At 61.1% G+C, this 16364-nt stretch overlaps 1 protein-coding gene across 8 annotated transcripts in view; it reads left to right on the top strand.

The window, feature by feature from the left end:
* Window positions 1-10411, top strand: part of RERE (arginine-glutamic acid dipeptide repeats) — a 419625-nt gene extending 409214 nt beyond the window's left edge. For 7 of the 8 annotated variants that reach the window (XM_082460931.1, XM_082460929.1, XM_082460934.1 and 4 more), the window contains 10 exons: window positions 857-949; window positions 1466-1665; window positions 2464-2625; window positions 3017-3130; window positions 3397-4715; window positions 4811-5033; window positions 5311-6034; window positions 6622-6768; window positions 7264-7444; window positions 7762-10411. In XM_082460931.1, coding sequence (XP_082317057.1) covers window positions 857-949; window positions 1466-1665; window positions 2464-2625; window positions 3017-3130; window positions 3397-4715; window positions 4811-5033; window positions 5311-6034; window positions 6622-6768; window positions 7264-7444; window positions 7762-7795 — 3197 coding nt within the window. In that variant the 3' untranslated portion in view covers window positions 7796-10411. The remainder of the gene's footprint in view (window positions 1-856; window positions 950-1465; window positions 1666-2463; window positions 2626-3016; window positions 3131-3396; window positions 4716-4810; window positions 5034-5310; window positions 6035-6621; window positions 6769-7263; window positions 7445-7761) is intronic. The other variant, XM_082460933.1, reaches the window with a different exon arrangement.
* The last annotated feature ends 5953 nt before the right edge of the window (window positions 10412-16364 follow it).

The following is a 16364-nucleotide window of genomic DNA, read 5'->3' on the forward strand; positions in this document are numbered from 1 at the left end:
ACGTGTCCCAGCTGTGGGTGGGCCTGCTTTCGTGGGCGTCCCTGGCACAGCTCGTGTGTGTGTGTGTGTGTGTGTGTGTGTGTGTGTGTGTGGTACAAAGCCTGACCTAAGTGTCTCACTGACTCGGGGGATTTGGTAGGGAGAGTTTTACAAACTATTCGTACATTTAGATTTTCCTTAAACTCGACATCATCTTTTACGAAAATATAAGTCTTGGCCTTGGCCTGAGGCGTTATTGATGGCTTCAGAGGACGTGTGGTTGCAGTACGATCAGATTAACATTTTCTTCTTTTTCCTACTATTTTATTGGGATTCTTCTCTTGGTCCCCTGTGACTTGTAATCTGATATGACAGTGAAGCCCACACCTTCTTAACCTTGAAAACTAGAGTAGGGCCTTGTGGTTCTGCCCTGGCCCAGGGCACTCAGCCTGAGGGTCGTGTATGTTGCTCATGCAAACAAGAAATAATCCAGTAGGGCTGGAGGGGCTACGGCTTGATGGAGAGGGAATTCCTCAGGATGTCAGGGAGGGCGTCGCAGGTGCACTTTGCCCTGTTCACGTCCACCAGCTGTGGGCATCAGTGCCAGCCACCCCAGGATTGAGGCGTGACAGCAGCCCCCCGCCCCGGAGTGGCAGGGCAGACCCTTGGGTACCACCCCTCATACACGAGCTCTTCGTTCCGGTGGCTGGGCCTGAGAAATTCAGAGTGGTCCTTTGTGAACAGTGCCGCACCCAGCCCGCTGGGCCACTCTGACTGTTGGCTCAGAGCCTGGGGCAGGTCAGAGGGGACAGGCGGTCCCAGTCTTGGCCCAGCATGATGGTGTCCCCCCCACCCCTTGTGTGCCCACCATGCCCAGTGGACCTGAGCTCGGCCAGTGAGGATGACTTCGACAGCGAGGACAGCGAGCAGGAGCTGAAGGGCTACGCCTGCCGCCACTGCTTCAGCACCAGTAAGCGGGGCGTGGGCGCAGGGGCCCTTCGCGGGAGCAGCCAGGCTCGGCCACTGCCGGTTCTGCGTGTTTGGGGGATCGGATTGGGGGCCTGTCTGGGCAGTCGTTGACTTGACATTTGCACTGTCTTCAGGGTTACTTAGAAAGTTGAAGATCTTTGTTTTACTTGACTCTCCTGTTAGCGTTCAGGATGGAGTGCCGGCCAGTGGGTAGGACAGGCTTGTTCAAGGTCGGGGCCTGTGTTCCCTGGGAGCCTGCTGCACGCTCTTCCTGGGTCTCCTGAGATGAGGCGCGGGTGGTGGGTAGTCCTGAAGTCCTCTCCGTTCCAGGGGGAGAGCAGGGCGACACTAGTACCTCTGTGGTCTGGGTGACAGGTGTTTGTCCAAGCCCAGCGCTGCATGGTTCTCGTGACGCCGGGGTCAGCTGAGCCCATGAAAGGGCCTCCCTGCTCCGATGTCTGTCCCCAGGGGCGCTGGTTGTTGAGGTCGGCACCCCCGCCCCTCTTCCCTCTCACAGCCTCCAAAGACTGGCACCACGGGGGCCGGGAGAACATCCTGCTCTGTACAGACTGCCGCATTCACTTCAAGAAATACGGGGAGCTTCCCCCCATCGAGAAGCCCGTGGACCCCCCACCATTTATGTTCAAACCTGTGAAAGAGGAAGACGATGGGCCCAGTGGGAAACATAGCATGAGGACGCGGCGGAGTCGTGGCTCGGTGAGTCCCCGTGGCCCGGCAGCCAGACCACTTCTCCAGGTTCCTAGCAGGCTGGGGGCTTGCGCCCATCAGGAGGAGGATGGCAGGTGTGTTTCGTTTTGGGTAGAGAAACAGACCCCCGAAGGTGAAATGATTTGCCCGAGGCACTAATGAGCTTTGCCTGTGGGGCTGGGAAGAGCGCTCTGCTCTCTCCCTGCCTTGCCTCTTCCCTGGGGAGCTGGTAGACCAGTGTGAATTGCTGTACCCCCGTCTCCCCGAGCCCCCGTGGCTCTGCAGAAGCATGCCGACGGCCTGGTGGTTTTAGGGGCTGAGCTGCGTTATCTGACAGCTCGTCTCTTCCGTCCTGTCAGGTGAAATCAGCAAGTGTGTGTGTTTGGATCTGGTGGGAGGAGCGGGCAGTTAACATGGAGCAAACAGAAAGGGTGAGGTGACTTAAAACTGACTTTAGGTGTAACTGTCCTTCGGGGGCATGCGCAGAGTAGGGCCGCCCTCGTGACTTCTGCCCTCAGCCAGGCTCGCCTCATTCAGGACAGTCCCTGGAGACGAGCGCTTCGGGTGCAAACTGAGAATTGCTCTCTTTTCCACGTAAACCCACCCATTCACCCCTCCTTCCTTCACTCCATGGTGACCCCCGTGCAGCCAGGGACAGCCAGGGGTCCCCGTGGTTGGCCAGGGGCTGGGATTTGACGTGAGGCTGTTGGTGGACTTGCTCTGGAGGCTCCTGCCTGGGAGCGGGGCTCAGGTGGCCGGTGTGGGCACTGGGGCCCAGTCTCACCAGCCTCCGGTTGGGGTGGGCAGATGTCTACACTGCGCAGTGGTCGGAAGAAGCAGCCAGCCAGCCCTGATGGTCGCACCTCGCCCATCAATGAAGACATCCGCTCCAGCGGCCGGAACTCCCCCAGCGCTGCCAGCACCTCCAGCAACGACAGTAAAGCAGAGACGGTGAAGAAGTCGGCCAAGGTGAGGTGCTGGGGCAGTGGTGGCAGCTGCTGGGCCCCACCCTCCCCTTGAAACCCCGGCTGCTGGAGTCGGTGCTCAGCTTCCCCGTGTCCCTCGGTCATTCGTGGAGCCTCCTGGGCACCGGCAGTGCCTTGGCCTGGGGCCTGGAGAATGGGGGTCCACGCGGTTCCCAGCACGGACCTTTGGGGGCCACCTCTGCCTTGAGTTTCCTATCCCCAGATACCTGTTCCTTCCTGGGTCCACCGGCCCCTTCCAGAGCTTTCTTGTTTTGGGGGATGGAGCGTGGCATGCAGGGGGCCAGGTGTCAGCAAGCAGTTGTCACCCCGCCCCCCCGAGGCTGCTGGCCCATCCTCCCTCAGCCTGAGTCTCCTTGTGGGCTTTCCCACCTCAGAAGGTGAAGGAGGAAGCATCGTCCCCTCTCAAGAGCACCAAGCGCCAGCGGGAGAAGGTGGCCTCTGATACGGATGAGGCCGACAGGACCAGCTCCAAGAAGACAAAAACCCAGGTGAGGTTTGTGGCTGAGCCACGCTGACGACAGCTGGAAGCTAATGTCCCTCGAGAAGCCCCAGCCCAGATTCTCCCTGAGCGCAGGTCGTGTCCCGTCTCCCAGGGAGGGGCCTAGAGAGCGGCCCCGAGACTGGCCGGGTCAGGGCAGGAGCCGTGGTCCCCGGAGCCATGCGTGCTGCCTCATCTGCCAAACCTCACTGTGCGGCAGGTCAGAGGGCGCCCCAGCTCCCCATAGAGCGTCCGTCCTCCCCTCTCTGGCCCTAGGAGATCAGCCGGCCCAACTCGCCGTCCGAAGGCGAGGGAGAGAGCTCGGACAGCCGCAGCGTCAACGATGAGGGCAGCAGTGACCCCAAAGACATCGACCAGGACAATCGTAGCACGTCCCCCAGCATCCCCAGCCCCCAGGACAACGAGAGCGACTCCGACTCCTCGGCCCAGCAGCAGATGCTGCAGGCCCAGCCCCCGGCTTTGCAGGCTCCCGGTGGGGCCGCTCCAGCTCCCTCCTCGGCCGCGCCGGGGACCGCCCAGCCGCCCACGCCAGGGCCCACGCCCGCCGCCACCGCCCCGTCGCAGGGCTCCCCGTCGACCTCCCAGCCCCCCAGCCAGCCGCAGGCCCCCTCAGCTCCCGCTCCCCACGCCCACGTCCAGCAGGCGCCCGCCCTGCACCCACAGCGGCTGCCCTCACCGCACCCCCCACTGCAGCCGCTGACCGGGCCGGCCGGCGCCACCCCAGGCCCGCCCCACCCCCAGCCCCCCCTGCACGGTCAGGGCCTGCCCGGCCCTCACGGCCTCCAGGCCGGGCCGCTGCTGCAGCACCCAGGCCCCCCACAGCCCTTCGGCCTCCCTCCGCAGGCCTCCCAGGCGGCGGCCCACCCTCACGCCTCCCTGCAGCCGCCTGCCTCTCAGTCGGCGTTGCAGCCCCCGCAGCCCCCTCGGGAGCAGCCCCTGCCACCCGCGCCCTTGGCCATGCCCCACATCAAGCCCCCGCCCACCACACCCATCCCCCAGCTGCCGGCGCCCCAGGCCCACAAGCACCCGCCTCACCTCTCGGGGCCCTCGCCCTTCTCCATGAACGCCAACCTCCCGCCCCCTCCGGCCCTGAAGCCCCTGAGCTCCCTGTCCACGCACCACCCGCCCTCGGCCCACCCCCCTCCCCTGCAGCTCATGCCCCAGAGCCAGCCTCTGCCCTCCTCCCCCGCCCAGCCCCCCGTGCTGACCCAGAGCCAGAGCCTGGCCCCTACCTCCCACCCCCCTGCGGGCCTCCACCAGGTGCCCTCCCAGCCCCCGTTCGCCCAGCACCCCTTTGCCCCTGCGGGCCCTCCTCCCATCACCCCTCCGACTTGCCCCTCCACCTCCACTCCCCCGGCGGGGCCTGGCCCCTCGGCCCAGCCACCCTGCTCTGCCCCCGTCGCTGCGGGAGGCAGCGTAGCTGGGGGGACAGCCTGCCCGCTCCCCACCGTCCAGGTCAAGGAAGAGGCCCTGGACGAAGCTGAGGAGCCCGAGAGCCCCCCTCCCCCGCCTCGCAGCCCGTCCCCGGAGCCCACCGTGGTGGACACCCCCAGCCACGCCAGCCAGTCGGCCAGGTATGGGTCCCCGGGAACCGGGCACGTCCGGGGCAGGGACAGCTGGGCACCTGGGGCCTCGGCAGGGACCCCAGCGAGACACGGGGCTTTTTCAGGTTCTACAAACACCTGGACCGGGGTTACAACTCCTGTGCGCGGACAGACCTGTACTTCATGCCTCTGGCGGGATCCAAGCTGGCCAAGAAGAGGGAGGAGGCCGTGGAGAAGGCCAAGCGGGAGGCCGAGCAGAAAGCGCGCGAGGAGCGGGAGCGCGAGAAGGAGAAGGAGAAGGAGCGCGAGCGCGAGCGGGAGCGGGAGCGGGAGGCGGAGCGAGCGGCTGTGAGTCGGCCGGGCAGCCTGCGCGGAGGGCTCCCGAGGGCTGGTCCCCGGGCTCGCTTCGGGGGTGGGCCGCCACCACCGGGCGTCCTCGCAGCAGCCGCCCGCCTCACCTTTGTGTCCCAGACACGCGGACCCATCCGGGCCCCGGGTGCCCCGCCCCTGCAGGGCCCGGACCTCGGCTGGGCCGGGTCTGGGTCTGGGTCTGGGGCGCGGGGGGACCCAGTTGGCTGGGCCGGCGGCTGGGCGCGCCCAGCCCTCACAGCCTCTTTTCTTTTAGCAGAAGGCCTCCAGCTCGGCGCACGAAGGCCGCCTCGGCGACCCCCAGCTCGGTGGTCCCGGCCATATGCGGCCCTCCTTCGAGCCCCCGCCCACCACCATCGCGGCCGTGCCCCCGTACATCGGGCCCGACACGCCGGCCCTCCGGACTCTGAGCGAGTACGCCCGGCCCCACGTCATGTCGCCCACCAACCGTAACCACCCCTTCTACGTGCCCCTCAACCCCACCGACCCGCTGCTGGCCTACCACATGCCCGGCCTCTACAACGTCGACCCCACCATCCGCGAGCGGGAGCTCCGCGAGCGGGAGCTCCGGGAGCGTGAGATCCGGGAGCGCGAGCTGCGGGAGCGGATGAAGCCGGGCTTCGAGGTGAAGCCCCCGGAGCTCGACCCCCTGCACCCGGCCGCCAACCCCATGGAGCACTTCGCCCGGCACGGCGCCCTCACCATCCCCCCCGCCGCCGGCCCCCACCCTTTCGCGTCTTTCCACCCTGGCCTGAACCCCTTGGAGAGGGAGAGACTGGCCCTGGCGGGCCCCCAGCTGCGGCCTGAAATGAGCTACCCGGACAGACTGGCGGCCGAGCGCATCCACGCCGAGCGCATGGCCTCGCTGACCAGCGATCCCCTGGCGCGGCTGCAGATGTTCAACGTGACCCCGCACCACCACCAGCACTCGCACATCCACTCGCACCTCCACCTCCACCAGCAGGACCCCCTCCACCAAGGTGGGGGCTCCAGGGAGCCAAGGGCAGAGGACGGGCCGGGGGGCGCGGCCGAGAGGTCTGCGGAGAGCGGGGCTTAGCGAGCCCCCGTCCGGCAGCGCCTGCTCTGCTGGCCGCCTTCGGGTCCTGGGGGTGAAGGGCCCGGGAGGCAGCCCTGGGGAGGGTGCCAGTCCAGCGAGCTGGGAGGAGGGACGCTGGCTGGGGCAGGGCTGGAGCGGCCCTGGGGTTTCTGTGGACCTGAAGGCACGGGAGGGTCTGGGGCAGTCGGCCAAGCGGGCTCTGCTGATCCAGGGTCCTGGACGAAACGAGGTTGGGGAGGCTCTGCCTGTGGGCGCGCTGAGGAGGAGGAGGAGGAGGAGGAAAGCCGTGGCCAGCTCTTCACTTTGCGGCTCTCCAGAGCTCCGCTGTAGGGGCGGGGAGGCCGCGGAGGGCGACAGCTATTTTGGGTCGGGGTTGCTGGTGGCCCTGGTGACCAGAAGCCAGCCGTGGAGAGGAGCAGGTCCCTGGGAGTTGCCGCCAAGAGGGCAAACGGCGAGAGACCGCCCAGAGCCCTGCGCCACCTGCATGTGCACTTCTGCCCCTTTTCCTAGGTTCAGCAGGCCCAGTTCACCCGCTGGTTGACCCCCTGACCGCTGGCCCGCACCTGGCTCGCTTTCCCTATCCCCCTGGCACCCTCCCCAGCCCTCTGCTTGGACAGCCCCCACATGAGCACGAGATGCTTCGCCATCCAGTTTTTGGTGAGAGTGCGCCTGGGGAAGGGGTGGGGTCCAGGGCAGATATGGGGTGGTGGTCTGCGCGACGTCCCCATTCATTCGTGTATTCATGTATTCAGCACATACTTCCTGAGTGTTGGGAGGCTGCTTGGGAACAAGGCAGGCAGACCCCTGTCCCTAGGGAGCTGGGGGTCAGGGGTGTAAACGTGTATCAGGAGCCGGGACGATGGTGGGCAGGGAAGAGATAGCAGAGGTGCCGAATTCAAAGGAGGGCTGAGGGCAGGCCTCTGTGAGGACCAGTCAGCAGGCTGAGGAGGAGGGGGCCCAGGGGCGGGGTGGGGTCCGGGAGCCGCACTTCTCTCTTGCGGGCGGGTGGGGGCTGGGCGGGGGTTCTGCTCCGGTGCTCCCTGCCGGCGAGGTGGCCTCTTGCCCGTCCCTTTGGGAGGCTCCCTCCTGACCCGAGCTCCTTCCGGCCTCATCCTGGCTTTTCTGTCTCAGAGGCTGTTCTGTGTTTGGCAGGCACCCCCTACCCCCGAGACCTGCCTGGGGCCATCCCACCCCCCATGTCGGCGGCCCACCAGCTGCAGGCCATGCACGCCCAGTCGGCGGAGCTGCAGAGGCTGGCCATGGAGCAGCAGTGGCTGCACGGACACCCGCACATGCATGGTGGCCACCTCCCAAGTCAGGAAGACTATTACAGGTGAGGCGGGAGGGGCTGGGAGGGAGGCCAGGCTCCCACCTCCCCGACCCCCTCCCGCCCCTCCCGGCTGCACGCACACTCTGCCCCCCCCCCCCATGTCGACAAGCGCCGGACTCCTCCCCCTCGGCTCCACCCCCCTTCCCCCCACCCCCGGCCTCTTGGGCCTCCTGTGGAGCCGTCTTGAGGAGGGGAGACAGGGCGGGGGTCAGCAGTGTGGAGGCCGCCCAGGGCATCCGGGCCCTCCAGCTGCAGGCCTACCCAGGCCTGACGCTGATTACTTCTTCCGTTTTGTTTTTTTCCCCCCCCCCTCTTTCCAGTCGACTGAAGAAGGAAGGTGACAAGCAGTTATGAGTTATTTATTTGTTAATGCTGTCTGTGGAAACCCCAATTCTTGGGGGAGAAGCAGGACTTTTTACACACAATAGGAGCTGCAAAAGCAAAAAGAATATCTTCTAAAGATTTCTTTATATATTTAAAAACCCCACAACTAAAAACGTATCAGCATACTAGTGTTCGTTTGTAGAGAGGATTCCTTGAGACTGGTTTGGGTCTCCCTGCATGACAGTCCCCCAGAAACTTAGTGAGGCCTGGACTGGACTGAACATTCAGAAAACTCCCCTGCAATCTTGGGGTTTGGCTTTAGTTTTCTTTTCCTTCCTTGATTTCTTCAGTAGGTGCTAGAATCCAGTTCACACCCTTCACTGTGCGTGCAGACACACTCAGTCGCGTGTGTTCCAAAACCCACAAGGTTTGCAGATAGGCAGAGTATGAGTTTGGAATCCAAGAGCTGTAATTTTTAAAAAATCTTTTATTTTAATACATTGTAGGAAATCTTCATAATTTGAGGAAGTTCTGCGCATGGCTTTTTACGTCTGTAAATAAATAATTTTAGAACAGCCTTTTCTTTCTTCCACAAACTACTATTCTGATCTATTTTTTCCAGCCATGTCACTAATTGTGAATTCCTACCAGCTGTTGACAGAATACAGAGTTGATTTTTTAATAAAAAGTTATATATAATTATCCCTTTAATTAAAGGGAACAGATGGGCGTTACTAGTTACAAACGGGCAAAAGCTTGGGACTAGGTTTGGGCGCAGCAGGGAGCAGCCAGGGGTTTGCAGGGACAGTGTTACAAACCGTTTCTTTGTTGTGCTGCTTTGGTTTTCACTTCTGTCTGTTCCCAGCTTGTGCTTTGCCAGCGGTGCAGACATCTGTTAGCTTGAACCTCTCATCTTGCACCAGGAGCGCAGGAGTTAAATGTCCCCCATTCTGTCTCTGAGGGATCGAAAGCACATGTGTCTGTGTGTCAGATTGTAGATTTCCTTATAGATTTCTCTGCACACGCATTTGATTGTTCTGAATGAACTGCCTTTTTTAATACTTGGACAATTTCATAAACATTCTAGAAAATCCAAGAAAACGATTCCCTGCAAGTTACTCAGCACATACGCTTGCCAAAGGGATCTGTTAGAAATCTGCTTTTTCGTGCGTGTCGTCCTTTGGATCTTCTTGTGGTGAGGCCAGGCCATCCTTGCCACGGCCCGAGGCTGCTTTGGAGTGAGGGAGATCCCGGAGTTGGTTCGGCTGCGGGTGGCGGCCTCTGTGTTACCCCAGGAACAGGGACCCACGTCGGACAGGAAGACACTTGGCGTCCCGCTCTTCCTCCCGGAAGCAGGACGGGGGTCACAGCTGTGGACGTGGAGTGAGAGGCAGCTCCACCTGGGAGCAGGTGGCCCAGAGAGCCCGCCTCGGCTTTCTGAGTTGCCGGCGTGCTGCACTTTCTCCAGAGCAGAGGGTGGGGAAGTTGGGAGGACATTCTGCACCTGTTGATCACGCTTTCTGCCAGGACGTGACCTTTTCTGTTCCTCTTCTCTCAGCCTCTCGGGGGCTCTCTCTGCCGTGGTGCGCGGAGTTCCCGCCTGGGGGTCAGTGGACGTGGAGCGCGTCCAGGACCGGAGCCACAGAGGGGGCGGGACGAGAGGCTGGCGCTTTGACCCAGAAACCAGCAGGCGATAGCTCAGATTCAGGTTCCGGATTCACACTTGCCTCAAGGGCATTTCCAGTGTCCTCTAAAACCACGTTCGGTTTCCGTTGGGACAGATAGAGGATGGTTTTGTCTGTTGAAAATGTTTGTAGGTTTTTTCTTTCGTTTTCTCTCATTCCATTTCTGCCTTAACTTTAGCTCCTTGGGGGGAGACAAGCTCAGATGAACACTTTGTCATCGCTTGGGTGGCCACGTTGGCCAGGGGCGTTTGTGTCCCCAGGGCTAGTGACGTGCCATCAGGGCGGGCTCGCGCTCTGTGGCCTCCGCGCTGGGCCCCTTCCTTCCGGCTCCTGCACGGAAGCCCCCGCCTGCTTTTCTCCCTTTCGGTGGAACGTGACGCCTCCCGCTCAGTTACCCTCCTTTCTCTCCTCTCTCCGTCGTCCATTTCCAAAGAAGAGAGAGAGCTGAAGTACTTGGAAGTCTGTACTTGAAAACTGTCTGAAGGCGTTTTCTCCTTAGGTTTTGGTTTTCTCCCCACGTCCCCAGGTGAAGCACTGAGATTCTTCCATTTAAAAACCCACAACCTGAAACCCTCACCTGGTCAACTGCAGCGTGTGTCGGAGGCCCCAGAGGCCCCAGACCTTCACGGTGTCTTTGAAGCCCGACCCCTTGGTCTCCTTTTGGGTTTCCTCCCTTCGTTTGGAGTTGTTTTGCTTTTCCGTGTTTTATGTGTATCTTGTTCACTGTCGTCGGGTTGAGCTTCACTTCGCTGCAGCAGCAGCAGAGCGGAGTGTACATTCTGATTTGCTACGTTTATATATATCTTGAAGCTAAATGTATATATGAGTAGTTTGCCATGAGATAACACAGTGTAAACAGAGTAGACACCCAGAAATTGTGACTTCTGTGTTCTCTCCATTTGAGTATTTTGTAATTTTTTTGAAATATTTGTGGACATAAATAAAAACAAGCTACACTACAGCAGCTGCGTGTTCTCTGGTGGACTGCGTCTCATCCCTGGGGTGGGCGGGGGAGGCGTATTGGCCGTTGTTCCGACCTGGGTCCCCCCGGGTGCGGAGGGGCAGGGGGATGGTTTGGTACTCCGCGTTGCCAGCACACTGCTTACCCTCCGAAACAGCTTCCAGAGAGCCCCATCTGCACCGTCTGGGGGGAAGGGGCTCTCTGGCGGGTACACCGCCCTCGGGGGGAGGCTTCAACCTGCTGACTCGGGACAGTCAGGACGTGCAGTGGCTCCCCAGGCAGTGGGCATTCAGTGCCCATCCGTGGGCATTGATGAATGGGTGTTCATCGATGGGGGTGATGGCATTGGGACCAGAACACCCCCTCCTCACTGCTCCCCCTGCCGTTCGTCTTGCACCTCTAATTTGTGGGCACCCTCCGAGGCGCGTGGGCCTGTGGCTCCTTCTCTGCTGAGGAGAGGTCTGAGCCACCAGCCAGGACAGTGGCCTCCTGCTCCTGGCCGCTCCTCTTGCCTGTCCCCTCTCCGCCTCTCGCCGAGGCCTGCCGGTACCCCCAGCCCGCCTTCAGCAGCTGGAGGCGCCCTCCAGGGTAAGGATGCCCCCAATCCCCACGGGGGAATCTTGCCCACTGACAGTGCACCGGGTGACCTGCAGGGTGTGCGTGTGGCCACGAGGGGGCAGCAGTCACCAGGTTGGGTTCGGGGCATTTCCTGAAGCTTCAAGACTGTCGTTGGAAATTTATATGCCCGCCTTTTTATCTGGGATCTGGCCGTGATGATGGAGCATGAGCAACCCCGAGTGCTTATTGTTAGTAAACGACCCTCAAACCAGGCAGGGTCCGTCCGCCTGTGGTGAAGGCCTGGGGAACGGCACATGTCGGGCACCACCTAATTTAGGGCATGAGAAAGCTTTGCCAACTGGAAGGGCCCAGGTGGCATACCCATCAATGGCCCTAGAGACACTTCCGTGCCCTCCAACAGCAGGAGCCCTGCTGGGCAGTTTGGGTAGTTGGGGGAACTAAGTGAGGGCCCTGCAGGCGTCATGGGAGGCACATGTGACTGTTGTCATGGGTCACGGATGAGAAAGTGGGATGGGGCAGCGGGGTGAGTGGGTGGAATCCAGGTGCCACCTCTGCTGGTCTCTTTTTTTCTTTTTTTTAATTTTTATTGGAATATAGTTGCTTCACGATGTTGTGTTAGTTTCTGCCGTACAGCAAAGTGAATTTGCTGTGCATATACATATCTCCCCTCTTATTTGGATTTCCTTCCCATTTAGGTCACCACAGAGCACTGAATAGAGTTCCCTGAGCTGTACAGTAGGTCCTTATTAGTTATCTATGTTATACATGGTATCAGTAGCGTATAGGGCTGTCTCTTATGTAGACCGTGCTCTTTATGAAGCTGAAGTTTTCAGTAGGTATAGATTTACAAAGTAGAAATTTAAAGAAGGTTGAATGATGAGACATCAGTGTCTGTAAATGGAGACGTAGATTTATGCCTCAGAAAAGACCCTCATCAGAGCTGCACAGGTTGTAGTAGTTTGTCAGGTGTGGACACCTGTGGCCATTGTCCCCACCTTGCCGTGCACCCATTCTGAGGCAGAGGGCCCGCTGCAACGGATTCATGAGCCCGAGAGGAAGGGTCTGATGTCTCACAGCTGTGCCCCCCAGCCAGGGTCTCGGCTCTGTTGCTTCCCAGACAAGCTGGCCCCGAGTGCCCCTCCTGCCCCTTGGCCCCGTGGGTGGACGGACCCTCGGCCTGGGCACGGTGGCTCAGCCCCTCTGGTTCCCTGCAGCGTGGACTCAAAGTGGCACTTGGCAGGGCTGGGTTCACGGCTGCCACATGGGTCCTTGTCCGTGGTAAGTTCAGGTGAACGGGGCACATCACTTAGGCACCACCTGGGTAAGTCAAGGCCAGTTATCTGCAGGGCGAGGATACACAGCAGAGAGATCAGCAATGACCTTCTGAGGAGACATCAAATTCCAGGGCTGCGTGCACAGCTGTGCAATCGTGGACACGAAACAGCTGCTGAGGGAGGGCCAGGGCCGCGTGCTTCTGCCTGGACACGCTCGGGGACCCTGCATCCGAGCCGCGAGCCCTTTGCCAACCTCAGGCCTTACGATCCCTGCTCTGCCCACACGGCGAGACCCAGGGCGGTGGGAGGGCACCAACACAGACCCCCGATACCACCCTCAGCCTCTCGTGGCTAACCCTGTCGGTGCAGGCGTGTTCCTGAACTCAGAGCTGTGGAACCAAAACAGGACCGGTTACCCAGACACCCGGGGTCAAGCGAAGGGGCCCCAAGACCAGTGCGTGGGTCTGTCCTGCACTGGAGCCCTGAGCAGGTCCTTCCCAGGAGCCTGTGGGGGCACTGAGCGATGGGGGCCCTCGGCCTCCCTGCCCCCTCCCAGGGAGGGTCAGCCAGATGAGCCTGCGGGGTAGGCAGCCGCTGCACGTGGCCGTCCAGCTGGGCTCGTTGCGGCTACAGGCTCGAGTGGGCCGTCCCTGGAGTCCTGGCGCTCGGGGTTGGGCCTGGCGGGGCTGCAGTTACCGTTGTTGTGGACGGAGCAGCCCGGCCTTTCCCCTGGGACTCGCCCGCCCTCACTGGGTTCTCTGTCCTGCACTGTGGGCCCTCGGGGGGCTCAGTATCCGAGGGGTCCTTTCCCCGGGTCCTCGCAGGGCTCTCAGCTGCTTCAGCAAGATTCCCCACCGTGTGTTACTGTTTCTTCTTGGTCTCTCGGGGCCCCCAGGCTGAAGAAGCTGCCCCTGCATCGCCCCGACCCAGCTCTGTGCTTCCACGGGCACCCCGTTGCCCCCCTACCCGGGCACCTCGTTCCTGGACCACGTTCCAGAGTGGGGGGAGGCGCGTGCTCCTTTCATGTTTGCTGGATGAATGAACAGGCCCCGCAGAGGAAGTGGCCTTGGTGCACTGTCCAAGTGTGCTGCTGAGTTACAGGCGCGGGTGAGCAGCTAGAAGTGCCTTTAGCCCCAGCCGGGGATCTGACCCCTCTGCTGTGGCTCCTGGAGTGACCCCTCCCTCCCCGTCAATTTTCTTAGTCCCGCACCCCACCCCACCCCACCCCACCGCCCAGCTATGCCCGCTCCGGGATCTCACAGACCCTCTGGCTCCAGTCCTGGGCAGAGTTTTGGGTGAGGAGGGGACAGCCGCTTTACGACAGTGACCTCCGGTGAACCCCTCAGGTGTGGACAGCCAGTGCCGCGAATGAGATTAAAAATAGCACTTTAGGGCACGTCCCTGGTGGTGCAGTGGTTAAGAATCCGCCTGCCAATGCAGGGGACACATGCCGCGGAGCAACTAAGCCCGCGCACCACAACTACTGAGCCCGCGTGCTGCGACTACTGAAGCCCGCGCGCCTAGAGCCCGTGCTCCACAACGAAAAGTAGCCCCCGCTCGACGCAACTAGAGAAAAGCTCGCGCGCAGCAACGAAGACCCACCGCAGCCAAGAAAAAAAAAAAATCACTTTAATAAAGGCACTTCTTAGCAGCCCCTTTTGGCCCAGGGAGGATCCCTGAGGCCGGCAGACTGTCTTAGGGCCAGTTTCTTCTGTGTACCTGACCACTGCTTGTCACTCCCGGGTCCCCTCCACTCCCCTTACTCGTTGCATGGGCTCTGCTGCAGGTCCTGCCCCAGAGCAGATGTGAAACTCGGTGCTCACTGACATACCCAGTCCTGGCCACCAGGTGGCAGTGTCTCCAAAGCCCAGGCGCCATCCCTCTGTGTCCACCAGCACCCCCCCCAACACCGCAACATCTGCAGCTTAGGCTGCAGAGAACAGTCAGGGTTCCCCCAGCCCCCGACCCCACCCCACGGCTGAGACGATCAGGGGAGAGGCGTGTGGGTACCACGAGTATTTTGCAAAAGAACTGACGTTTCCTGGAGGCGGGGTGGGGGGTGGGTTGGAGATGAAGGGGCAGGGTGTTCTGGGCAAAGGGCAACTGGAACAGGTCACGGCTGGAGCAGGGGCGAGCGATGGCCGAGAAGGGGCCTGGGGGCTGCAGGTGGGGTGGGGTGGGCACTGCCCAGGCGTGGATGTTACAGCGAGGGACAGACGCTCTTGCCCCCGTGCTAGCTAGTACACAGCAGGCCCTCGGTAAATCTTCGATGGACCCACGATGCACCCTCAGCCCGGATGATTTCCAAGCATCGTGGCCCCAGGATCCCCCAGCCCTGAAAAGTCCCCCTGAGCTACTGCTGCCCTGGGTGCCCCGAGTGTGCCCCCAGCACAGGACACCTGCTCCTCTCCTCCAAGTCTTCCAGCTGGAGGCTTCTCAGTGCCCTCGACCTCACAGCCAGGAAGAGGGCACAGCACACAAACACACCTGAGAGCAGGAAGAAGCCAGGGCGCTTCTGTCTGTTCTGGCAGATCCCAGGGAAGCCAGCTCCGTTCCCTAGAAACCTGTGGTGTGATGGGTGTGGGGCCACCCCGTCACCCAGGCCCCGTATCCCAGCCCATGGCCCGGGGCTCGTCCACAGCCTCGGAATCCGGAAATCAACCCGATGATGGCTGTGGTTTCACCCTGGGTTCTCAGTGCCATGAATGGCGTGGCTCAGGGGCCAGCGTGCTCCCTCCCGAGGAGCCTCAAGGAACAGGGCTGACCTTCAAGTTCACGGAAGGGAAGGTCAGGTGTGGATTCAAGATGCGTGGCATGGTCCTTGTCTTGTTTTCAGTGGTCTTTTAGTCTCATCCCGGGACCACAGAGCAAAGGTCTCCCTCCCTGTCCTCTGTCCACAGATGGAACCCCGTGCTGCCTCGAGGCGGACTTCCAGGGAGCAAGACCCAGGAGGCCACGGCCAGGCAGGAGGGTGGGCAGCCAAGGCCACGGGAAGGGCCCGGGGGCTCAGAGGCAGGCCGGGGGTCAGGCTTGCGGGGCGGGCGCATGACCCTGTGGGAGCTGGGCCAGCACTTAGTGCTCGTCTCAGGGCCCAGGTCCTCCTTCCCAGCAGAGGGAGGAGATGTACTTAGCCCCGCCACGGGCGAGCAGCCGTCCCTCTCATCACCGTCTTAAGTCACGGCTCGAGTTTTAAGTCAAGAGAGTGGTTCTCTGAGATGTGGAAGTCAAACGGCTGTGGCTCTTGGTGAGTCCCGGGCTTCCTGATTTGGATCCTGGGGTTGTGTCCACGGCCACCTGCTGCGGACAGACCGGAAGGTCAGGGCAGCTGTTTGGAGCCGGCCCGATGCTCTGCTCAGCCCACTGGTCCCGAACAGCGCCTGACTCAGAGTGGATTCTTAGGAAAAAGAGGCTGACGACAACTCTTCCCTCGTGAGAAAGGGTTCTTCATTTACTTAGAAAGTTCTAGGAAGAGCGCCCAGGGTTCAGCAAGCCAAGAGTGAGAAGGGGCCTCCCATTGCTCATCTTTCTTGCAGATTTGACAATTCTAGGCAAAAACAGCCCAGGCCAAGGACAGCCATTGAACACCACGTTTTCTAGAAAATCCAAAGGCCTTCTAAAGCAATATAAATGTGGGGAGGATGAGTCTGGGGTCCCAGAGAAAGCATGGGACTTAAGGAGGCCCAAAGGGGCTGTGTGACTTTAAAAAGTCACCGAACCTCTCTGTGCTTCACCTACACATAGAGCGGGGATGATGAGACCTGCCTCACTTACCTCGTGACCACGAAGGGTAAAATGACATGATATTTACCCAGTGAGTCCATGGGGAAAGGCCTCACTGATCTCAAGCAGGGCGGGCTGCTCAGAGGAGGTGGAGTTTTAGACGGATCTTAGTTGATGAGTCGGAAATCGATGGGCAGGAAAGAGGTAGAAGGACTTCACCCACGGAGAGTCTGTCTGTGGTTGAAGAGGGCTGGGTGGCTGCAGTTGCTCAGAGGGTGGTGGCCTCAGGGAGATGGGCAGGGCCCAGGTTGGGTGTGAGTAGCTTAGACCTGGTTTCTTAGGCTCTGGGGAGCTACGGAAGGTGTTAAGAGGGAGGAGAG

This window comes from Balaenoptera physalus, assembly GCF_965194825.1.
Source record: "Balaenoptera physalus genome assembly, chromosome: 1".
Taxonomy (NCBI): domain Eukaryota; kingdom Metazoa; phylum Chordata; class Mammalia; order Artiodactyla; family Balaenopteridae; genus Balaenoptera; species Balaenoptera physalus.